This window comes from Thunnus maccoyii, chromosome 10, assembly GCF_910596095.1.
Source record: "Thunnus maccoyii chromosome 10, fThuMac1.1, whole genome shotgun sequence".
In the NCBI taxonomy this organism is placed as follows: domain Eukaryota; kingdom Metazoa; phylum Chordata; class Actinopteri; order Scombriformes; family Scombridae; genus Thunnus; species Thunnus maccoyii.
In genome coordinates, this window is record NC_056542.1 from 7035513 (window position 1) to 7061292 (window position 25780).

Here is a 25780-nt window from a genome sequence, read left to right on the forward strand (position 1 = left end):
AATAGAGATTGACTGAGCTGACACGCTGTAATGAATGATGATGACAATAATGAAGACTGTGAGTAGTGCTGGGAAGTGCAAGTGTTTGTGTAGTCTTAATATACCAGTGATAATATACCAATTTTGAGTTTTCCAGTATTGGGCGTTGTGCACTTTCAAGCCACCAGAGCACAGGACACACTAACAGTATGCATGGGTATTGTGTTGAAGAAAAAGCAAATATGCTTCATAATAATCCCAAAATATTAGGCTGTGTGATACTTACTATGATAATTGTGTTAATGCTACATGCATATTATTTTTACAGTAAATAAAGACAAACCTACCAACTCGTACTTACTGTACATGAATGAATCTGGTGAGGCCAGAAGCCCCCTAGTGGTCTGTTTGGTCTGTTTGGGATGTACGTGAAGTGTCAAGGGTAGCAAGTATGTATGAGAGCCAGTATTAGTATCAGCAGCAACCGAGCCGAGTCAGTTCGAGTGGAGTATACGGGCTTGTACGTCAGTGTGTCCGTCAGTCACCACCTGCACTGCTTAAAGCAAGCTAAACGTTGTCACACAGTACTCAAGTGACTTTTTAATTCAATTGAAGCTGAGAAGGCAGGCGAAGGGCAAGAGCTTTTGTAAGTGTCAGACTTAAAGAGTACGAGTACATGGCTACTTCCCGGAGGCAGTTTGGACCAGTGCAGACCCAGCACGTTCGATCCCACAAAAGAATCTACATTTGGAATTCATTCATTCATTTTAACTCAGCATTAACTGTGAGATGCAGTTAAAGCTCCCCAAAAGACTATAATATGGAACATATTGAGTTGAAATTGTTTTGTCAGACGACATTTTATTGAATTAGATTACACTGGATTGCACTTCAATGTCAGATGCCTCTGAAAATTGTCCCTCTTCAAAAACATATAAAAGGGAACAAACCCAAATGAACACAGCATGGCATGCAGCACTACATTGTGCAGATTTAGAAAGGAAGAACGAGGCTGCAAACGCTGAAACAGCTCCACACGTGAAAACAGCACATATTGCCTTGATTTTCCAGAGGAATTTGAATCAATTAAATTGAAGATGATTTAAGTGACTCTATTAATTTACATATCCAGCTATTTATTCCTACCAAAAAGATAAAGATCTACCCAAATAAGAAATCGTATGTGACTAAAGATATCAACACCAGAAAAATGGAATTTAAAAATAAAAACTTCGCCAAACTCGAACAGTTGGAAAAGGACTTAAAGAAGAAACTAAGGCAAGCCAAACACGCACACACTGGGACGCTATGAAGAGGATGACAGGAATGTCATCTTTGAACAAACCTATTGTGACCGACAATGAACTTGTGTTTTCAAATGATTTAAATCGCTTTTTCTCTTGTTTTGACTCCATTGACAACTCTGAGAAATGTGCAGATGTACTTAAGGCCATTACCCCCACTTGTGCAAATAGGGTTGTCATTACTGTGGATGAAGTCGGGTGCATCTTCCAGCATAACTCAAGGAAAGCCCTTGGCGTTGACTCAAGCAGTGCACTTGTTTTAAAATCCTTTGCCAGGGAATTGGCCCCTGTCTGGCAACCTATCCTTCAGCTGTCCGTAGACACTCGTACTATTCCACTAGCTTGGAAGACTTCTCATATTAAATGTCTCCTAAAAAAACAATGTCCTTAAAGAGTATAATGATTTTCAGCCAATAGCGCTTACATTTGTTATTATGAAATCATTGGAAAAGATTTTGGTCCAATAAAGCAATAGATAACAGACAGGATTCTTTTCAAATTGCCTACAAGCAACGTCACAGCACGGATGATGCAGTTGTTGCACTTGTGCATCTCATCACCCAACACCTCGACAAACATAAAACATATGCCAAAATGTCATGCCTGTCCAAAATGATTCAGTTGCAGTTCAATCCAAACTTCATTTACTGGTACAACTCTTTTCTCACAAACAGAACACAGCTTGTAAAGGTAAATTATACACTTTCCTCTCCGATCAGGACTAATGTTGGAGCACCTCAAGGCTGCATTAGCTCACCTGTGTTGTTTACATTGGACACTGAAGATTTCAACACCAGTGTGCCCAACTAGTTTCTTTTAAAATAGCCACAGTGATGACCCCAGACTGTACCAGTGTAATGTTAACTGACTATTTATCAATACTAATAAAACAGAAGAAATTATCTTTGACCTTCCTCCTTCTGACAGTGACAATCCATTATGTAGAATTTAAGCAAGTCTCTTCTTGTTATGATAGATGCCACTCTATCAACCCTCATATAGAATTTATTTGTAAGAAGATACAGCAGATACATTTACTTTCTTCATAGACTCAGATCATTTGAAGCCAGTAGCCAGATTATTTTACTGTTTTTTAAATCAGTTATTCAGAATATCATGCTGTACTGTAGTATGGCCTGGCTCAGCAGTCGTCAGCTGGGTACCACCAATCTAAACCCGGAACGTCTCCTGGTGGCGGAGCAGTTGTAGGGATGTCTCCCTGCCACCCCCTGCAGCCAGCCCTTGTGTTACTCCAACACTTGTCCTTTCTCCTCAATCAGAGCCAAAAGCTGCTCCTCTCAGTCTCCTCAGCCAGGTCTTTTCGGGCCTTCCACTTGTTTGTTCCAATTACTCCCATGTTCCTCATGAGGTGAACAGCTGATATACTGACAAAGCAGTGGCATCATATTTCTACTGGTTAGATGATGGTTCTCCAACCAGCCTCCTTGCACTCAGTGGCAAGATCTCAATACTTCAGTCTCTTCCTCTCCGAGGCAGATTCTACACCCTCCTCCCATGGGACAGTTAGCTCAATGATGAGCACAGTCTTGGCGCCGCTGGACCACATTATTATGTCCGGGTGGAGGCTTGTGTTGGTGATCTCACTGGGGAACTAGACCCTCATTCTCCAATCCTGGGTGGCGGGAACTATCCCTAGTGGAATTCTTGGTGTTGCTCCAACCTTCTCTGACAAACTGAATGTGATGGTCCGCTGGTGGAGGATGACCTCTGCTCCCTTCCAGCACCTTGGCCAGTTTGCTCAGGACCTGGTCGTATCGCCACCTGTAGTCTTGCTAACAGTACCTCAATTTAAACACAACAAGCTGAAGATTTCTTTTATACATCAGTCCATCCTGTTACTAAACAAAAATCAGTGTGCTGCAAAGTGAGATCTGAATCCAGTGGATATAATGTGATATGTATGATTGTCATGACTGTTTGATGTGTTTTGTACGTCTATGAAAAGTGTCATATGTGAAACTGTATGTTTAATCTGAGTGTAAATCTCTTGAATGGAACTGCCTACGGACACAAAATGAATGTAGTACTGGTACTGTTATTGTTACTATGCCCCATGTTATTTAATATGTAAGTCGTGTTGAGATAATTACAGATAAATGATAATTTGTTATGGTAATGTTACCTTGCTACGGGAACTATGTAGGTGGCAGTTAATTTCTCTTGTTCTGTTTTGTACACATAGTTGTGATTGCTTTCTGGCTCTGGTGTGGACTCGAAAAGTTCGTCTGCACTGGAGTTACAGCGTTCTCCAGACTGCACAATTGTTGCCATCCTCCACAGTAAAGGAAGATAAACGTTATATTATTGGTCCACGAGTAATCCTGCCTCCTGCACGTAGACATCTACATATCCGTTGTAGGTCGAAGCAAACAGTATGGCTGAATAGTCCGGTAATATTTAAAAAATGGCACTGACGTTTAATTAATTTACATCCATGAAATTCATGATTTAAAAATGTAGCACAAATAACTGACTGACTTGCTACATCTGAGATAAATAAAGATAAATCTGACTGGAAATAGCAAAAATACAACAATCTGTCACACATTATGATGATTTTTTTATTATTTTCCCTCAGTCTTTTTGCAAAAATGTGAAATATTGGGTGGTTTTACCCCTTGGAGCCTATAAAAATGATTCAAATGAAACAATCTGAGAAAGAAGTATCACTTTTTGGTCTAACTGCTCACAACACATACATATTTACAACCTGAGAGAAGGGGTTATGACTCAACATTCCTTTCTTTCAGGATTACTAGCCAAAAAAGTTAGAAACCACTGAACTAGATGACTCTGGGATTTTGTGGCTGCGTTGAATTTAGATATTCAACTAAGTTCACTAGATAACCTAAATTACTTCAGGCAGCACGATTAAATTTTATCAGCTTAAATGAAGAGCGCTGCCTTCACGGTTTAATCTTCTTCCTCTCTTATGTCGACAGTCTGTCTCATGGGAGGCCTGAGTCTGATGTTACTTTGCTAGAAAAGTTGTGGTTTGTCTTTGCCCATTGAGGTTTAATTCAACTGGAGATCATTTCTGCCTCCAAGAAATGTTTATATAATCGAAACTATAACAATCTGCACATTGCACACATATGAGAATTGGTTAACTGCATGCTATTACCCTTAAAGACAGCTGTCTCTAAGTATCCCAGAGCTGAACATGCTCCGTCTGTGACATCCATCCCTCCTTAACTGTGTGTGCATGCATTAAGGTTAACCTCCTGCTGTACCATGTTTCACTGTCAAAGCAGAACCAGCTGGAGAGCGAGCAGTTTGCACCTGCAACACCATGGTTCTGTAATGAAAAGCACATCAGTCCCAGAGGGAGAATTAAGCAGTGTCTTTTTGCATGGAGACAAGGTTGACCCAGGGATTTACGAGAGCGACAGACTCCTAGGACTAAATCGTCATTTTGATGAGGCAGCCTGGGGCTCGAGCGACCGCGTGCCTCTGGTACGAGGTCTTCGGACACACCCTGTGTGTCTGCAGTGATACTTCCTCTCTGTAAAACTTTCTCATATGTTTTCTTCTCATAAGCAGTGTATTTTAAAATCTCGTGAGCTTACATAAATGTGTCCAATGTGCGCCCTGAGAATTCAAACAAGGGTCCACCGTAAATCTGTCATGCAGCTAAGCTCCAATAAGAGGGTGACAGTTGCCTTTGATTTAAAGAAACTAGGCTGAAAGTCAGTGGTTTGAATTCCTGCTTTGCCTGGGAAAATCTAAGTGTCATTGTGTTGCAGTTTGATGAGAGCAAATAACCACAAGAGAAGGTCCCCAAATATAGCTCATAAGCGCTGAGTATTTAACATTATGAGGCTTTACTGTAGTATGCGTAAATATGTATAACTGAATAAATGAGAAGCAGTGAGTGTTGATAAAGAGCATGCTTGCTCAGCAAACTTTCCCTGCATTAAGTAAAGCTAAAGAACACCGAGATCAGTGAAAGAAGGATTAGAAAGTTGAAGCCCCGCAGGGCCTGTGAGGAATGTTACAGGGAATACAGCGTGTACGTTGCATTGTTAAGATTCAGTGTTTGCAGGTGGCTCATGCATTTTTCTATCTGGGGGCATTGATTTTGGAAATCCAATAGATGGCCACGCTCCTCAGGCTCCTCTCTCATTACCACGGTATCAGCCTTGTTTGATATTCATGGTGGAATATTATGAGAAGATAAATCGTTTAATCTTAGTTTTTATTGAACCCTGTCATGACTGAGACACTCCCCTCCATCCTGTGGGTGTAGCTGAAGCGGTTTGATAGAATGATGGATTAGAAATTACCCTGTGAGGGAATTTAGCAAAAACGCGATCGAACTCCATCCGCTTGAATTTCACTGCTCCAACGGATGGTAATTTATATGCAAAAAGACTTCAGATATCCTGACATTGCACTATTCTAACGGTAATTATAGTCCATGTTAAAACCCAAATATATTTATTTTTTAAGCACAGGTACCCAAAACAAAATGTTCCATATCCACTATGTTTTGTGTCATAAAGGCGGTGTTTCACCTGTCAATCAAAATTGTGGGTGGGAGTTTAACAGGTGGATTTACTGTTTAAGTTCTCATTTTTGTAGATGGTACTCCTTTCATTTTTAGCTATTGTCTCAGTCACTCGCTCTCAGGCAGCAGTTTTTTCTCAGTTTGCCTGCAGCGTCAATCACAACTGACTCAACACATTTACAGATGACACAGGTGTGTTTGTCTTTAATGTTATATTTTATTTTGCTGGTGTTGTGAAAGCACTTTATCCTGTTAGCTAGAGATGGTGGGACAAATTGATTCACAAGAGAATCTTATGAAAGAGGAAAAACCAACCTCTAACCAGTTTCAATTAAGTCAAAATTTAAATGCATTTCAAATATGTTAATCTTGAGGCGAAGGAAGAAGTAACTCAAAATATGCAAACTTTTATGTAAACTTTGTGCTAATAATGGATGGATTTACTCATGTTTCAGTCCACTGCAGTATGAAACTAGAGCTGTAACTAACAATTATTATACTAACAACTCTCACGATGTTTCAGAACGAGACTTCTCTTTGAGCGAGACTTGGTTAGACACAATAACAAACAGACCAGATCAAGCGAAAGGTAAAGAAAAACATTTTATTTCTCTGTACGGTCCTTTCCATAATATTGTCAAACAATTATAATAACAATCTGAGCCTGTCAGTGGCAAATACAAGCACTTTTAGTGGACATATATTGATGGGGCACAATTGCCCCGTTGGATCATGGATGTATAAAGAGAACTGGATACAGCGTCGGAGGCGGGGCCCCATACATTCCTGTGAAAGTTGCTCAGTGGCGCATGGAGCTAAAAAAGTTCGACTTCTGCGTATAAAATTACTCCGATCCTCTGGGATCATTGGGCTCATAGAGCAAGCGCTTTGGTGACTTTCACTGGCTACTTCCGGTTTAGCCCTCCGGCTAACTTGAATGGGGATAAAACAATTCAATCGTGCGGCTCTTTTAGGCTTTCGAAATGTGATCAGACCGAACCGATCAAATTCTGATAGTGAGACGAGTCATTTCACGGGGGTTGTGATTTATGGACATCTCTTTCCCAATGTAAGTCTATGGGGAAAAAGTCTTTTTGGGCCCAATAGTGTCATGTGACGTTGTAATTACACAGTTGGCCGCTATGTCAAATTGGCTTCACAGCCCAGCACTGTTCCTTGCGTTGGATTACATTGCAGCTCGTTTCGCGGCTGCTGGTTTCAGCGCTCTCGCTCAATACTGGACTGATTTCAAAAATTCTTGTCCCCATTAGTCACTTAGACACAAAATGGTGGGAAAATAGGGTTCCAGGTTGAAAAATCCAGAAGTTTCCCTTTAAGTGAGTGTTCACCGTAGTATTAACATCCATTTAAATACCATCTCCACCTCCACCTGCTCTGCTCTGAACCTCTGCTACTCCGTCAGTCTCTCTCTCCACCTGGTTGCAGTGCCTTGTGTATGCATTGTGCATCTTTTATTTGTCTTGTTATATCGCTTCATCTCCTTTTAATAATCAGATATAAGCTAAAGATTATAATACCACAATTTTATGAGTAATGTTTCAACAGTTTATATCCAGAGGAGTTGGTCAAAGCAAATCCAGAACCAGACAAAAGTTTGGACACACTTTCTCATTCAAGGGAATGGGAAGGTGTGTCCAAACTTTTGACTGGTTCTGTATTTTGCAATCAAGGTTATACAGTATCATATATTTTCTGAGCTTAGTGATGTCATAGAAATCCCACCTCTCAACTGGGCAAATGAGCTCTCCTTCACTCCGCAGATGGCACCTGAAGGGCTGTACCATGCACAGCCCAGGATACACACGGATATACACACACACACACGTGCAAACTCAATGAAAACCGCAAAGCACATTTGCAAAATGGCATTTTCTCAGTACATCTGGCTCTTAGTCTTTAGAACAGCAGATGTAAAAGCTTTGATTCACTGGACTGGCAAGACTGATGGATAGGTTGCTTCATATCAATTGGCCAGAGAGAGAAGCCAAAAGGACATTTAATTAGATCAAAATATCATGGATTATTACTTTAAACAGCCTGTGTGGTAGCATTATAGCCGTTATTAGCACCATAAGAGCGGGCAGTTGGAACACTATGATGGTGCTGAATAGAGTGTGACGCTTTAAGGTTATAGGAGGACCTGGTGCAGAAGGGGGTTACGGTGTTACATTTTTATCTTTCATCTCAGCTAGACAGGGGACAGAGTGCGAGGCTGCCAAATACCTTGAGGGAGCTCTCCCAGTTCAATATTTCATCCTGATGGGGCCCAGAGGTGTGAGGGGGGTCAGCGGTGAAGAGCAATGGGGAAATGCAGAAGGAACATTCATACCTGGGGAAAAACACAGTGTCTGCAAGAGAGATGTGCAGAGAGAGCAGAGGGAGGAAGGAAGGGAATGCAGAAAAAAAAAAAAGGTCAGGGTCACAGAAAAATGGAGAATGAAATCGAAAAGGAGGAGACTGTCAGGAACTGGAAGATGGTTAGTGTTAAGAGGGCGGAGAACATATTCACAGAGGAATAAAGACACAGAGAAAAAAAACAAGGAGAGAGAAATGTTCAACCTTCCGAACAATAAAATGCATCCATTTAGCCCTTTTCTTTTTGTTTCCTTGTCTCTTTGCCTTCATTCTGCAATTTCAGTCCCTAATTCCCATCACTAAGCAACCTTGCTTTTTTAAAAGACATGTTGAGTGTTCATATGAAGAAGCATTAAAAGAAATGAACAGTCTATCTGACATCCTTTGTAGTTCTCCATTATTCTATATATTAATAACTAAGTGGACTGAAGGAATAAACAGGAACAATGCACTTTCGCAGACACACTTACTTGTTTAAGTATCATGTACAAGAGAGCTCTTTCAGTCTGAACCGCCCACCCGAAGGAAAGCAGACAAACAAGTGTAATCATCGAGTGGAAACAGACTTTTCCCCCAAAGGGCTTTGCGAAGGAAGCTTTAAGTTTGAGGGAGATCAAACAGATCTTTAGTAACTCAGTTAAAACTATTAGAATATGAAAGGGGGGGGGGGGGGGGGGGGGAAGACAGAAGCAGATTTTACGAATTTCATTCAAAGCACAGACGGTGAATTTTCCTATTCAGTGAAGCGCTCAACAATCAAATCTCTCGCTTTCGTCTTTCTATCTATCAGTCTTTTCTTCCTTAAACTGTATATGTGTGTCTGTTGGAGTCATTACACCTATTATCCTGCACAGAATTGCACACTTTAAAATATAATTTCCAAATAAATATCACATTAGTTCACTCTATGACTGAAAAGGTTACACACCGGATTTAGTGCTTTAGTGCCGGGCTCCCACAGCTGCAGTAACTTAAAGCCAACAGTAGATACAGCGGATACTTGAAGGTGGTCAACCGAATATCGTTAATGAGTGTAGAAAGGGCATCCTTGATTTAAAAGATATCATTGGACAAGATGGTCTGCTTACATTACAAGACCTTTAAGAGGACATAACACTCACATTTCCAGGTTTATGATGATTTACAGCTTTCAAAACTCTTATACTGGCTCGTTATGCAGCCCCTCGGTTCAGCCTCTGTCTGAAACAGGCAGTTTTAGCTTTTAGTAGTAGGATTTCACTTCATTTTCTAATTGTTTACTCAAAATGTCAACTTCTCAAATACATCCGTACATGTTTGAGCCCAAATCTGATCCGAAATATATGAGTGGACAAAGTATACGGCCTGTAGTCCTTAGCAACAGAGACTAGGAAACGGACAGCCATTTGTCGGCATGGGCGAACGATCTTATGTCAGTTTGATGAGGAAGTAGAGGTAACATTGCAGGCTGAAGCTCTGGCTTTTTACTTTAGGGACAGTTTTATTTTTTATGTTTAACATAGATATCTGACATCATAACATATGTCCTCTTTAAAGATAAGTAGATAGGAGGGGGTTAACTAGAATATTACTTTTACTTGTACTTTTTTTCTCATGTTGTATTTTCTTGCAGTTGCCATTCACTGTATGTATACTATGTGTTCGCATGTATTGATTCGTGCTCTTGCTACTTGCCTTCACAAGTTGTGAACATACATGTGGATGTTATGGATGCATCATTGGATTTGACTATGTACTGTAGCAGACATGCTGTTTACCCATGTTCAATTTCAGATATAAAACAATACAAAATTGATCACAAAAAAAAGAAGAAATCCCCATTTTTCTCCCTGATAAATTCACTGGTTTCATATTTTGGTGGTCACTCACTTTCCCTGCTTACCTTCCTCCTATGTCATAATGCTCTGTGTTGTTTTATGAACACCTGCAAGCCTGTTCTCGCTCATTATAAGCCAATGAAAGCCTCCCTCGGATTTGAATTGCTAATTTCTGAAGTCTTTCCCGTGTGGCAACAATCTACAACATCGGCTGATGATGAACTAACGGACTGGGTCAGGCGGTGGAGGTAATTGGGAGACACATAGTGGGGAGGATTACATTTGACAGGTCATTCATCCCACTTTAGTTAATAGTAAGCGAGGCTGGCGGCCGTGAATAGCACATTTAGACCTCACCCGTGGAGCCCCCCATTGACCATTCTCTCCTTCTATATGTACTTTGATAAATATAAATGTATATTTTAAATACCTTGTTACCACTACAGACTAGATTCCTCAGCGCCTCGCGAGCATGTGAAGAGAGCACCCAGTATAAACACTATATGCCTCTCAGTCATACATATTTCAAATATAGCCTGCACTGTATATAAAACATTATAACACAAAGCGTCTGTTGGACAGTTATGTGCTATACACCAGCGCTACACATTTATAATAATATGACACACACCTTTACGACAGGTCACTAGGTCTTCATGAAAGCTGCTGTTGCAAAGAAATTCTGAAGTATTTTTTTGTCAGTCGGGTTCATTATTTTCTGTGGGTTTTTTTTCTTATTGGTGTTAAACAAAAGAAATGGATAAAAAAATTATTAAAAAATCAATTGTTCCTATCTACCTTAAAGTCCAACTGATAAATTAAATTGCATTTTGTCTGCCACAGCTTACATATCTGCTCAGTAAATCACTTGTCCTGTGTTCTCCTTTGAGAAAAAAAATCAGAAACCAAAAGGGAAACATTTATGATGGCGCCCCCTACTTATTAAAACAATTAGCTATCCATCTACGTAGTTGGATACCTTATTTCGATACAGCAAATCAAAGCAATAATGTGGCGTTCAATGATAGGCAGAGCAGACTGTCACACTGAGCATGCCAAAAAAGTCTCCTTTTTATCTAACTTACAAACACGAACACACATCTTGTCTCGAACTTTAGCTTGTTGAACGAGCCACCAAACAAACATTCACAGAGGATAAGAGCACTGCTAACTGCTAACTAACTAGCTAATTGGCTGCTAAACTGCAGCACATTAAACAGCATGTAAACATACCTGAAAATGTCGCTTCTGTCTGGTTAGATGCTAGTGTTGTCCTTTCTATTCAGTATCACTGCTAACAACACACTGCTCATGACATGTAGCTAGTTTTTTCTTTGTCTCTTGTCCCCTATGATGTAACACCTGCCAGATGCTTTCAATCAAATATGGACACCAACATGCCCGACCAGATGAGATGAATTTCCCAAGTTCTTTTTTCTTCCTTTTAATAATAAAGCACTATAAACAATACATTTTAACAACATGGACTTGTAAATTGTTTTGGCAGCATTTGCAATGCACATAATTGATCAGCAGCTGATTTTAAACTGCAAGTCATGTAATAAGCAACAGCTGAAGTTGACTAGTGTTCCTGTGCAAATAAATTGGCCTAGAGCACTAATTTCAAAACATTTTTGGCCGTTGTGTTCTTAAAACAAAGCATAATAACATGTCAATAATTCGTGATCAGTTAAGGATAGTTTATTTGTCTTCTCAAATTGTCTTTTTGTTTCATGAGAAAGAGGGAATTGTTGGAGAAAAGTCAGAAAAACAAACAAATTTTGTACAGAAGAAACATGTATTTGATTTTGTCCTATCCTGTTAATCCTCTCGTGACCCGTCAGATTCATCCCTTGTCCCTCTGGCAGGTCCTGACTCTCAGACTGGGAACCACTGGGCTAGAGAATGTCATCATTTTGTGACCGTCAGATTTATCCCTTTGCTCCTTTGGGGGGTCCCAACACCCAGGATGGGAACCAGTGGGCCAGATAGTGTCATGTCTCATTGCCCTTCAAACTTAGACTGTCCTCACCAGAAAAATGGCATTGCCCATTTGTTGAAATGCTTACAATGACCCGTATTTATTTTTCTGACAAGCAACCTTTCGTTTGGTCGTTTGAATACTGACTTTTATCACTGAGGAGCAAAGGCTGAAATAGTGTAATGCTGTTATTACTGCTGCAAAAGGAGGAAGGTGGGTGGGCTCATCTCCTACCAGCATTAGTTTGTTTTAACCATGACTCAGATGTTTTCTTAACCCAAACCAAGTGGCTTGAGTTGCCCAATCTTAACCCGACCGTAACTACAGTCATGACAAATCAGAAAACACTCGAGTCTATGAGTCCTGTCTGGAGCAGTCATCTTAGAAATCATAAACAAATGACTCGTCTTGTTATTTAGATATACGGACTTGTTTAGAATACTTGTGGCGATATTCAGACATTTATGGAGAAAAAATAAACAATCAAATATCTCTATTTCTCTCCAAAAAATTGGTTGGGTTTGAAAACCAGAATGGCTGCTTCTAGTTTTGCTCATAAAAGAGATCACATTTACACCTCCGAGATATTCTGTAATTTGTTGGATCACATAAATTATGTATATATACTCACATGCATAATTGAAAAGTTTGAGTTACAGATGGAAAAGCATCATTTTCTGTGTTGATAACTAAGCAAAATTCACCCATTTCACTATTCACTACGGACTGTTGATTCATTTTAGAGTGAAAAGCAAGTCCAAGTGTTTTGTCCTTGATTATCAGAGAAAATAACTGACCTTCACTATGCATCTGAGCGTTTTTTGTTTTTTTTTAATGAAAAAGAGGAAGAAAAAGAAACACAGTTCAGAAAACGTTTTGGTTTCAAAGCCAGAAATCTCAGCACTTGGCCACGTAAACATTGAGTTATTGGTATTGATCAGTCCACCCCCTGCAGTTGTATTATAGTCATTTCATTCCGTAGGGCAGTAAAAATGTGACATACTGCCTCTTCAAAGCGATTGTAATCTCCTCATAAAGAGTTCAGACAGCCGAATTAAACCAAAATGTCACATAATTGATTATTTCATGCTTTGTTGTGTATTTTAAATCCTGCTTGTTTGTTTGATACTAACTCTTTCTGTCTCATCCGAACACATATCACAAAAGGTTGGCACACTAAGTCTTGTGCAACCAAAGCAGATAGTACTCAGTGTGTGTTTTCATCCCTTTTTATCAGTCGGCTGCTGTAAAAGTCAGCCAGTCTCGACCGCCATCTCAGCTCATCACTGTCTTGTCCTGTCACATTATCTGGCAGCGCTGAGCAGGGGAAGCGTCAGCGGTGGCTGCTGTGCTGAACTTTGAGACGGACAGGCCTTCTGTGGGCTGTCAGATAGTATCCAGCGAATGACCTGCTTATTCTCCCTCGCTGTCGACACGCCGCCGACGCCTCCCCTGACGGAGACACATCAGTGGGACTCAAAGACAGACAGACAAATGAAAGGAGACACCCACACAGACAGAGAGCGCGGTGAAATAAAAAATAGATTTTCTTATATTGTTACGATACATTAACCATGACACATTTTCCCTAAAAGGGAGCAAATACAATGAATAATTGGAAAGTGCAGGTAATATTTTGCATAAAGGTGTCTAAAAAAATGGAAAACATAAAATGAGCTTAAAAAAACATGATTAAAAACGTGAGATGAAGAAGAAGGACACATTAACTGGGCAAGATCAACCAGAATTACAGAAAGGAAAGCTGTTTAAAGATACATTAAGATGTTTACATTACAATAATAAATAAGCTCCACCACCTGTAGACTCTATATAAGATCCTAGATTCTCCATGTTTACCTGAAACTGCTTTTTTTGATAGTGTTAAAGATGTTTACGCGAGTACAAGACCTATTCAAAAGCACTGCAAACATTTTTTTCTTTAATAGCAGATTGGCTATGTTCACCATCTGCTCTCTGAGCATCTGTGGTAGCTTTACGGTTACCTCAGCCTCAGGCGAGAGGCTGTTTCAAGACAGACAGCTCATCAAGATGATTGACAAGTGTTGAGGCTGGAAGTAGACCAACTGAGGAAAAAAAAAATGCATATTACAGCTTTAGGAAGGGATTTATAATATGACACTGAATTTGCTGCAGAGATAGTGAACTATATGCTGCTGCAGGCTTGAAAATGGGCATATGTGATACGCTTTGGCGTGTGTGGGTGTTTGTACTGTGTGTTTGCACATGGATTATATGTGTGTAGTGGTACATTTGCTCCGGCAACATTTCCGACCCTGGCAGGCGTGGCCCATGTGGAGTGTGTGGCTCAGTGGGTGGCTGATGGGAGCAGTGCTCGGGGAATAACATGTCCCTGGCACTGCAGCTGCTCACTGCAGACGAGGCATAAACACATCATGTTTCAGTGCAGCAAGGGAATAAAATGGTACATGATAGGGGGATTTCTTAAAAAGATACATGGAAAGATACACGGGAGATGGTGGAATTTCACTGCTGAATTGTGGGTAAATTAACAACACTGCCAAGAATAGATAATAATGGAGTGATTTCAGAGTTTTCAATCCCCTTTTCAAATAATTTTATACCCAGTGATTAATGACATTTCCATGAATAAGCACCAAAATCTCTCCTGATCATTTTGCATGAACATACCATTTCATGAGGCCTCATCACTACAGATTCATTTCACAGCATCTGTGTGAGGGTGAAATAACATGTTTCTAGCCCAGTGCGTGTTTCTAGTAAGAGGTCATCCATTCTCTCGTGGCCCAGATGTTTTTAACTGGTGTTAGCTTTCCAGAGCTCAGGCCCCAGTTTCCCAGCAGGCTGCAGTGCGTCTGGTTCTCTGCTGTAGTGTTTCCCCTGCCAGCGAGCCTTGCCAACTCCATGTGTCATCCTCTTTTCTCTTCCCAAAAACTTGGGTGAGATTTACAGTACAAAGGTAGAATGTTGCATAACACTTTCTCTCTCTCTCTCCAGTTCAGCAGCAAAGTGTGTCAGGGCAAAGGCAGAGGAGAGTCCCAGCTCTGGTAACGTAATGCAGAGTTTTCAGTGTTTTCAGGGTGAAAGGCTGATCTCGGTGCCAGGCTGCACATTTCACTGTATATCATCTAATGAATTTCAGCTGTTGAAGTGGGCCTCATTTGCTTCCACCTCTTTTGACACCGCCGACACATTTAGTGCAGCGTGTTTCATAATGCTGCGCGTCAAATAGAAATCAATGCAATAAAAGAACAGATGAAAATTATATGAATATGCACCCTTCACCTCCGATAGTCTATAGGTTCCTACCTGACATCAGCTACTTTAAAACAATCTGCTGTACATTTAAAACATTTAATTTTTTCAATAACGTACTGTATTCTGTAAATGTATTTTCCATTAAAAGCCAATAATGTATGCACATTTTTCTCCTGCAGTTGAATAGGTGTGTTAGGTCATTCTTCCTTTCAGAGCTGCTAAAGCTGTAAAAGCTTTTATCAATGCGGGATCTTCTCTCTGTTCGTTGATGATCCCTTATAACTTGTGATAACCCCTGATAACTAAAGGAATAGTTTGGGAAAGTTTGGGAAATATACTTTGAAAATTGGTACCACTCTCACATCTGTCCATTCATTATGAGGCTGGGTTCATCTACCAGCATATCTGAAGCTCACAAATTAATACGTTGCATCTCGTTTATGTAATCTGTACAAAAACCAAAGCGTACATGCTTTCAATTTGCATTTTTACAGGAGATTAGGTGCCAGACTATTTCTTCCTGGAGTCTTATCGTCACCATAAGGTTGCCAGGCAACAATCAGAGTCTCCAGGAAGTCACTTTGTTGCTCCCAGTTTGTCTTTATGATGCAAGATTCAAGAGGTTTTATTGTCAAATGCACAGCAACAAAGCACATGGCAACATTGAAGGCAGTGAAATTTGGCTTCTTAGATCTCCATTTCCAATTAGAGTTTATAATAAAAGGAAAATAAGAGAGAGACGAAATCAAATATATACAAATATACATCATATTGCACATTGGTGCACAAAAGACTGTGCTATTCTAAGCTTATGCTAAGCTAAACTTCATTTTTAGCATACAAACATGAGAATGGTAGCAATCTTTTTATCTAGCTCTCAGCAATAAAGAGAATAAACGTATTTCCCACCATGTTTACTCCACATTAAGCAATTCTGTTTGAGACTTTTATTTGACTTTGAATGCATTCATTTCATTTTAGGGCCAAAGTATATCAACCAACCAATCTTAACCCTCTTAAATAATAGTTTTTACCTCAAAGCTGCAGTAATAGATATTTTTTGGTGATTTGGAGGAAGCAGAACAATATGTAAACCCAACACTGACACCGACTCGCAGCAACATTAGCATTCAGAGTCGTGTTTCTGGTCATTTGATGAATGTTAGTCCAATATTTCACTCTTCTTCTTGCTCTAGTCTGGTTTACACCAACTCCAGAGGGAAATATCCGGCTTTTTTAGCTACTAGATGTTCTACTTCCTTCACCAGCTAGTAGCTAACTGTGTCTGTAAGCTGTTTGTTGCTGGGCAGGTAGCATACAGTGAATTTATCAGAGCTTTAACGCTGAGAACAGGAAACTGGAAATGATGAAGATGAGGGCGGTGAATTAAAATAGTAAAGTTGTGGGCTGTAAAACCAAAACAAATCGCTATAACACTCCATAGAGCTGAGGGGGACTGCAGAGTTTGTGATGATGTCCTTTCACGTTACACATTTGACCCATTGTTCGTAAAAACATTGATTAGTGCAGCTATTATTTTTGTCTTATTTCTCCTTCCACATGCTGTATGTACTCCTATACTTTAAAAATGAATCTGCTCAAAGCGTGAGCATTTAGCACGTGTCCTTAGTTTGTAAGTTTGATGCCCAACTGGGTCACACCCTACTGAAAACACATATAATCCTCCTGCAGACCAGCACCAGTCTTGGGTTATACATATTCTGTCAACACGCACTGAATTTGCTGCAGTGCTTAAACACAATGCCATTCCTCAAAACCTTTTATGTTGCGTGCCTCGGTGGATCATAAGTGTCTAAAAACACCCTCCAAGGACAACTTTGTGATACTGGTTTTTTGTCTGTAAACTTATGCGCTGCGAGTGATTCATGTGAGACTCCCTCACTTCTCCGACAGCTCAATGGCCATCATTGTTTTCCTGCAAGAAGAACATTTTATTGTAGCAAGATTTTGATTTCCTCTTGGCAGATATTGTTGACTGGATTCAATAAATGAAAATTCAGCCATTTAAAAATTACAACTCACTTCACATTTTGTCAAAAGAAGAAAAAGATAAAAGTGATAAAAGACATTTATAAAATTTATATGACTATTGGCATAGATCATTTAAGGTTTTAAACTCATTGTTTACCCGTGATTTTCTGCCATTTATATGCCATTATGATGTCAGATGTCTATATAAACATAGACATAGACTCAAAGCTTGAGGTGAATGTATGTAGAAATGCTCCCAGCAAGACCAAAGCCAGGGCTTCAGTCTGCTCTGAACGCTTTGTTTGTAATGTTTTTTCCCGACAAGATGACATCAACTTGTTGCGCATCCATCCATCCATAATCTTTGTTGCTGAGGTTGTTCTTGTTGTCCTGACTGACCTCGAAATGTATATGTCCCATTTAAAGTGTGTCTGTACTTACAGTGCAACTCTGAAGAATACCTCTGTGCCTTTCTTTTAAGAAATATACATTTTTATTGTGGTTTTTGGCATAAAATCTAATGTCAAAGTTAAAATAATATTGGGAGCGTACTGTATAACTGCAGCCATCTATTTCAAAGCCCTGCAGTAAATCAGCAATACGTCCCGTTGTTCCTCTGGCTGATCCTGATTCTGTCTCTGAGCCTGAACTTGTTTCTGCTTCTTTGCCTGAACCAGAAACTGTCCTCTCAGTCAGACCCAATTTTAGCTTTTCATCCAATGCCTGTCTCTGCTTCTCCACCTGAATCCATACCTGCTTCTGTACCTTTCTGTATTCACTGTAGCTCAGCCCAGCCCTGTTTGTGTCCATCAGTCCGAGCCTGTATCAATCTCACTCTCAGAGTCTGCTTCATTTCAAGTTTCCTTGCCAGAGCCCGTCATTTTTCTCTCTTATAGCCAGTATCTCTTCACTGCCTTTTCTGAACTTTGGTTCCAGTTTGTCTCTAATCTTTCTCCAACACCCATCCCTCTAAGCCAGGTCATCCTGCGTCTAAGCTGTTTGTGGCACCCTGACTTGCCTGCAGGGATGCCGCCAGCCAAAACAGAGTGTCGTTTGCACAGTCTCCATCTTCAGCCTCTTTCTTCTCCTCGTCCAACTATGTATATTCTGAAATTTTCCATTCCTTGTTTTGCGTCACCTGTTCTCTAGTCGCCCTGCGTGAGTTTCCCTCCTCTAGAAATCACCTGACCCCGTCACCTGGCTACCCAGCTGCTCCTCATTCAGTCAGTCCCGCTTTTTACTGTATATGGAGACCAGTATTCAGCGAGTCTTTGCCAGGTTGTCTATGTTGCCAAGCGTTTGTAGCGTTCCAGCCTTTGCTGTCACCTGCACCTGATTACTTGCCTTCCTGCCTCGATTCTTTTGGAGTTTGTTTGCCGGATTTTACCGCCTGCCCATAGCCAACGTGAATGACAGTCAAAATATCTGAAGCACTTTTTCAGCATAATCCAGTACTAACACTAATTACAACCTCATTAATGACGAAAGGGTTGAATCAACTCCTCTCTGACACAGTGTCAACAAAAATTAAACATTATAAGAGTGTTTATTAAAGGGCTATGGCATTGGATTGCATTAGACTGTACAAGTGTATTTGATAAAAGATGTAACTTTCTCTCTTTGATGTGTAGAAAGAAAGGTTTTTTTTTATTTATAGGGTCATTAAGTACAAAGTGAAGCAGATTTGTCAGTTTAAATGTTGGTGGATGGATGAGTAAATCTGATAAAAATCACAAAAAAATCAACATAAAATCAATGGTAAGTATGATAAAAAACAACATTTTATAACCAGGATTATCATGTCAAAGATTGTCCAGTGGTGCTGTGGTGTTCAAGAGCACAAGACTAGTGTATAAATGAATTTAAAGAGGATAGAAAAACTCTACATTTCTTTATATGAAAGTATCACTGATGATTACTGCTTCTCTGCTCTTGAAGTACCACAGTTTCTCACTTTTGTTCCAATGATGAATACCTGAAAAAGCGTTTTCTATCCCTGCACACAAATGCTTTTGAAATCCCGAATAATGAAAACAGCTTCAGTTCAGCCAAACAGCATCCACAGAAAGCTACAGTATAACTTCATTGTGCCTGCTTTCTGCAGCACTATTGTCAAGGTGGATTAATCTTCCCACACGGCGCCTGCACCTTTCCACCTTCCCCAGCCAAGTGGTGCCTATTGAGTCTTTTTCTCAGCGAGGCAGATGTGTTTGTTCATTCCCCGAAGCTCTGTCACCACACAGAGGGAGGCACATACCGAACAGACAAGCAGGGTGCAGCAATGCAGTAGCACGACCACTCCTGGCTAGGTTCTGAAGATGAAAATGTGTGTGCTCGCCATGTGGAACGGGGTTTATTATTTTATTTATATGTGTAATATCTGGGTGAGTCATTTAATTTTGGATGACACAGCCTGAGTAGTTTTCCCACATAAGAGCAGGGTGCAGTGAAGTCGGTTACCTTGGTGAGGAGTTGGGAGATGTGCCTGCAGCTCTTCAACACTGTGGCTGATCCTTCTTGTTACTCTCTTGCGAAAATTAAAAAATGATCCGCTGACAAAAAAAAAAAAAGCCAAAAATGAATGATCGCAGTCAGTGCCAACAATTTTCTGTGACTGCTTCACAATAAAAGCCATCCCCTGTTGCGCCAGTTGAATGGTTCTAATATGAAGCAGCGGCGGTACGATCAGTTTGCACTAGCATTATTAGTATCTAATGCTTTGATACAGCACTAGGAGAGTAAACAGTAAACAGTGAAGCTGTTATCAATTAGACAGAATTATGCTGGATTACATGCTGCATTGTCTCCTCTGAATCATTAAAGTGTGTGAAAGCAATTTGAGTTCAGTGCAGGAATGGCGGATTTCACCACGAACAATGAAATCTAACCTCTCGCTGAAAAACATGTCGGCCGTAAACAGAATCAAAAACAGATTTGTTTTCATGAAATCACGTCAAAAACACATCAGCCCCATGCATGTGGTTCTGTTTTTACACAGCTTTACTATTTTAATGAGATGAAAGCAATAAACCTATCGGCCTGCGTTCATCACAATCAAAGGGTATTTCTCCAGGCAACCTGTTTTCTCTTTACTGCACAGTGAGCGATCGAGGAGTGAAGTTGATTTGCAGGTCCGCTTAAGCGCTGTTTTAATTAGCCTCTCTCTCTCTCTCTCTCTCTCTCTCTATGTGTGTGTGTCTCTCTCTGTCCTCCAGATGGACCCGGTGCAGAAAGCCGTCCTCCATCACACCCTCGGCCTCCCTCCCACCGCCAAGAGGAAGCACGTCTCCTGCAGCGTTTGCCAGCTGAGGTTCAACTCACAGGTGAGCAAGTTTTCTTCTGAAGATGAATGTAAGTTCAAAAGTCACGAGCACTTCAGAGCCAGAGATACACAAAGAAAATAAACAGGAAATACTCCCCAACCACATTACAACCTCCAAAGACTCTGATGTCAGCCATGTTTTCTTTCACATAGTTGTTGTTCTGTTAGAGCTGGACATGTTTTATAAATATAGAGAACCAATATGTATTTTTAGCCACGCTGTGTGGATTTCATGCATCGTCATGAAATTTTGCACCAGACATCGACGGCCCCCGGAGGATGAATCCTACTGACTTTTCTTCTATCACCACCATGAAGTTAATATCTTTGATTTTGTGAAATATTGTGACAACTACTTGATGGCTTGCCATGGAATTTACTACAGATATTGGAAGATCTCTAGTCCAGATGATGAATTAAAAAAGTCTGGTAATCCCCTGACCGTTCATCTAGCACCACCATCAGGTCAAAGATGTAATTTGTCCATTATTCTGGTGAGCTTGGTACACATTATACCTGCATTTTGCTCAAAGCACAATTGTGCCTAACAGGATGCTAGCATGGCTGTAGGTTCTGTAGGTAGCTATATACTCCTTCAGACATACTTGTTGGACATTGGAGAGGCCCATTAAACCCCTCCCCCTGCACCTTTCCAACGGTGGTTATGGGGGGTTGTGCACAGCCATTTCTTTAATTCTCCAAAATGAACAAGCCAACATTCACAACCACTTAACACAATGATTGGTTGGCTGTGGGGAGGTGAGAAAGGAATCAGGATTTCAACCTCTCTCTCTAGCTCTCCTTTTTTAGAAACAAAACTATTTATGGCCCTGTTTACACCTGGGATTAATATGCTTCTTGGGTGATCCGACCACAAATGGTCAGCTCTAAGTGCGTCTGTTCACACCTGGCATTAACACGCGTCTCCACATGCGTCTTGAGTGACCACTTGTGATTGGATTGCACTTCCCGGCTCTATATGGAATATGCATAAACACGTACATCATTTCCATTTGCAAAGACCAAATTTGTTAGTTTTTAACTGGTGGGAGGAGCAGTGGGTCCGTGTATCCTCCATCCAAGGCTGTGTTCAACTTCTTTGATAACAGGATAAACAAATATACAATGCATTGTGTGCCTCCTCATGAAAATCAAATGCCCCTCCTTTTGATTTGCTGTAGCGCCGCATCGGAACATATACATATATATATATATATATGTGTGTGTGTGTGTGTGTGTGTGAATCTATATATATACATATACATATATAGAGTTATATGCAGCGATCTCCCCATTGAGAGACGCTGTGCGCATTTACGCACAGTGTAGGAGGCACAGCAGCGTAACTTCATTGATTATTTAAATCAGAATAGATTAGTGTTCTGTTTTTGTACACGTCCAAAAGGTCAGCTGTTACACACACACACACACACAGTCCAGGTTCATACAGTGAAACTGTTTGGAGTAAAGCAGTCGTCCTCCTGATGAATCCTGAGCTCATTTTGTGCAAAACTAAAAACTGTAGTTATTAACTCGACAGGACAGAGGAAACTATCCAACAACGTTTAGCTTCTGACAAGACAAGTGAAAAACAAGTTATTTTCTGGTTTTGGTTTAATTTCTATTCCAATTGTCAGTTTGATGAGGTAGGCGGGTTAGGGGAAGGGGAAAAACAGGAAAAAACGGGAGGTGGATTACGTTTTTTTAATTCACATGAAAAATGGAAAAACAAAGTAATGCATTTCTTCATCCTGTTATTAAACAAGTTGAACACAGCTTTGGAGCAGGAGACAGCAATTCAATTCCCGTGCCTAGTCTGCAGAAATAGAGGACGTCAGTTGAGTAGGCGGCCCTTAATGTGGCCCAGGACACATTGCGTTTACACTGCTAAATGAATGTAGCCACGTGGCCCAGACCACCTCTGAATGTGGTCTGAGTGATCGGATGTCAACGCGTCCTAAATGCGCCTTGGGTGCGTTCACACCTGTACTTAGAGCTGTCCACTTGTGATCGGATCACTCGAGACGGATGTTAATGCCTGGTGTCACTTTTCATGTGAACAAGCAAGTGCAACACTATGACTGCGATGACATGAGAGACTGTCCCCATATTTAAATGATATCGCGTCTCCCCCCGTCCCCTTCCCTTCTCAGCTTTGCACTCCGCCTTTGAGTGAAGCTGTTCGGAACAACTATTAGCACATTTGATTTCCAACGTGATCGGATAACACGTCGCAAGACCCAGTTCTGAGTGACTATAAACCAACCCATAGTCTGGTTTGTCAATATGTAATGTAAACTTCATGTAAAATGTCTATAGATCATCATCAGTCCACATGTTTGACTTCTAATATAGAATTCTTCAGTAATAAGAAGTGCAGGTGTATCTTCTGCACTACGGAGCAGCATTGGACGAATGGTGAAATGTTTTTGAATGAGGAGGTAGTGATTCCTCGTCTTCGTGTGTGTGACGCTTCGTCTTTGTTTTTAGTCCTAAACTGCTGTCGTCAAGCAGTAGGACATTTGCATCTGAATAGCATTTGAATCGTCTGACCAATACATTTTAAATAAGGTGAGGTCAGATGAGTGAAATTGATTTGTAGGCGGCGGCAAACATGAACAAAGAACAATTTAAGAGGTTTTAGTGAATACCAAACCAGATATTCCAACACTTTTGTTACACACCAGCTGTAAAATTATGTTATTAACATGCAAGTGAGTATGCAAATGACCAACATTATACAATATACTGAGATAATGACAGAACAATGTATGAAGAATATGAAAAGAATTGAATAAAAGTTGATAAAGGTTTATAGGAAGAGCCATTAAATTATTCTCTTCGTTGTTGACTCGCTGCCGAGTATTTAATTTAATTTAATTTGTTCTGTAGCCGAGAGGGGACAGAAAATAGTGAGTCACAGACAGATTTAACTCCAGAGAGGAGCTGAAAAGCAGTACATGCATTCAGTCAACTGTAGGAGTGTGAATCAGACAAGAAATTGATATAAATCACACATTGTTAGCCGCTAGATTTCTATATAACTGCAAAGTTGTTTATTTGTGAGCTAACAGTCCGATGGTTATTGGACGGCTTGCGATGAATTTTTCTACAAATATTCAAGATCTCTTGAGGATAAATTATACTATATTTTATAGATGTGTGGAAAAATCATAACTTTAACGTTCTGTCACAGTGCAGTATGTGATGGAAAAGCAGCAGTTATATGGTGGGTTTTATTAGCTTTATAAAATGGGATCCATCTTGGACAATTTGTTGGTCCAGAGGAAAGAGTCTCATCCATTTCACCAACTCAGAGCAACACCAAAAGATATGCAGTCATAGAAGAAATTGACCTTGCAGGACTTTTTCACCTCTTAAGCCGCAGGATTTAAACAAGTCAGGAACAAAGTGATCCTATGTGTGGCCTTGTTTATGTTCTCATCATACCTCAAGAGCCATTTGGCTAAATTAGGAGATGGTAAGGTTGAGACCAGGGCTAATGGGGAGCTTAACCAATTTAACCAAAACCAAATAGTCAATTTTCATGACTTCAGAGTAACTTTATAATGAAGTTCTCAATAAAAGTTTTCAATAAAAGCAGATATGGCAAACAGCACAATCGATATAAATGTAGTTGAGGTGGAAGAAGATAATTGGAGAGGTTGTTTGAAAAGCCTGCTGAGCAATTTTTTTCTGATTGTTTTTCTGCTTTAATACATAATTGTCATAATTGTCACAAAACGTGAATCTTCAAAACATGTATTTCTCCTCTTTGGCCTCTTATTTTAATTTCTTTTAACGCTATTCAGTAAGTTGGCTGCATAACTGGTGTTTAGGTGTCAGTAACAATATGGGAAAACGTCCATCTTTAGTTCTAATATTGTTTGATTGTATTTCCTCCTCTACTCTACTATTCTACACTTGTAGTTTTCTTGTAGATTTTTTTTTAGCCATGTTGGCATCACTTTCACCACTTTAGTTCAGACTCAAATGTCTGGATGGATTGCCATGAATACATTTATGTCCTCCTCAGATGTAATGAATTGTAATAGCTTTAGTGATCCTGTAATTTTTCATTCAGTTCCATCATCAGGTCAATGTTTTAATTTGTCGAATACTTAGATTTATGACCAAATACCTGCAAAACTAATGTGCATACTCATGAGGCTCAGCTGCACTTTGTGTTTAGTGGTAATCAGCAAGCATGTTAGCATGTGAACACGATAAACTAGGATGGAGAAAATCCTTTTAATTATCAGCATGTTAGTCACTGTGAGCTTTCCGCCATGTTGGTGTTTAGTTAAAAGCACTAATGTGCCTAAGTACAGCCTCACAGCTGCTAGAGTGACTCTACTCTTAAGTGCAACTCTAATACACTTGAATTCATTATATAGTTGTTCTCATTTACATCATTTTCTGTTTCTGTTGCCAGATAATGGAAGAAGTATAAAATTGTAGGGCTCATAAACACTACATTTTAACCATCAGTCCCTCCCAAGCCACCGGACATAAGATCATTATTTTAAAATTGAGATGTTGTCTGAAAAACTCCAGATTAATTACAACTGTGCTGTGGGTTTGGCTATACTGGCTATACTGGTATTTAAAGTGATCGATCACAGAAAGTTATAGGCGACTAAAGGTTGTCTTCAGTTCAATGGAATTCAATTTGTTTTAAGTACAATATATAAAAGTATTAGAGGATAAAAATACAACATTACATGCTACATCTAAGGGACGTGTAAACAGAAGTTGTAGCGGTTCAGTCGCTACAGACTCAGATCATGACTGGACAGTTTATGTCATTGTTTTGCAAAACCTCATTTTTACCTGTATAAACTAAAACACCAAGCTGGCATTTTAAGATGTATCCAATCTGAAGACTGTTTTAGAAAAGCTCAGTTTTGGGGGAAAAAAAACGCTGTTTTAGTCTGGACAGGGGACTGAAAGGGAACTGGCTTGAATTGAACTGGCTTAATGTGGACGTACTCTCAGTAAAATCCCTGAGTGGCTTCACCCAACCATGGTCGTTGATATTCCTCAAATGACTGATTACAATTAAAAACTTCTTATAATTTCAGCACATCACTGACCTGTCTGTAGAAACTCATTCAAACTGAAATAAGGCACCGTTAGCTTAACAACGATACAAACAACAGATGTGATTGAGTCAGCGGGTGTTTTGTCTTGAGTTGTTGAACAGTTTCATGTCTGAAA

The 25780-nt window shown here is 40.0% G+C and overlaps 1 protein-coding gene across 6 annotated transcripts in view; it reads left to right on the top strand.

Moving 5' to 3' along the window:
- znf385d (zinc finger protein 385D) overlaps positions 1-25780 on the top strand; it is a 116153-nt gene that overhangs the window by 55524 nt on the left and 34849 nt on the right. For all 6 annotated transcript variants that reach the window (XM_042423350.1, XM_042423355.1, XM_042423352.1 and 3 more), the window contains one exon: positions 20454-20561. In XM_042423350.1, the coding sequence (XP_042279284.1) occupies positions 20454-20561 (108 nt within the window). The remainder of the gene's footprint in view (positions 1-20453; positions 20562-25780) is intronic.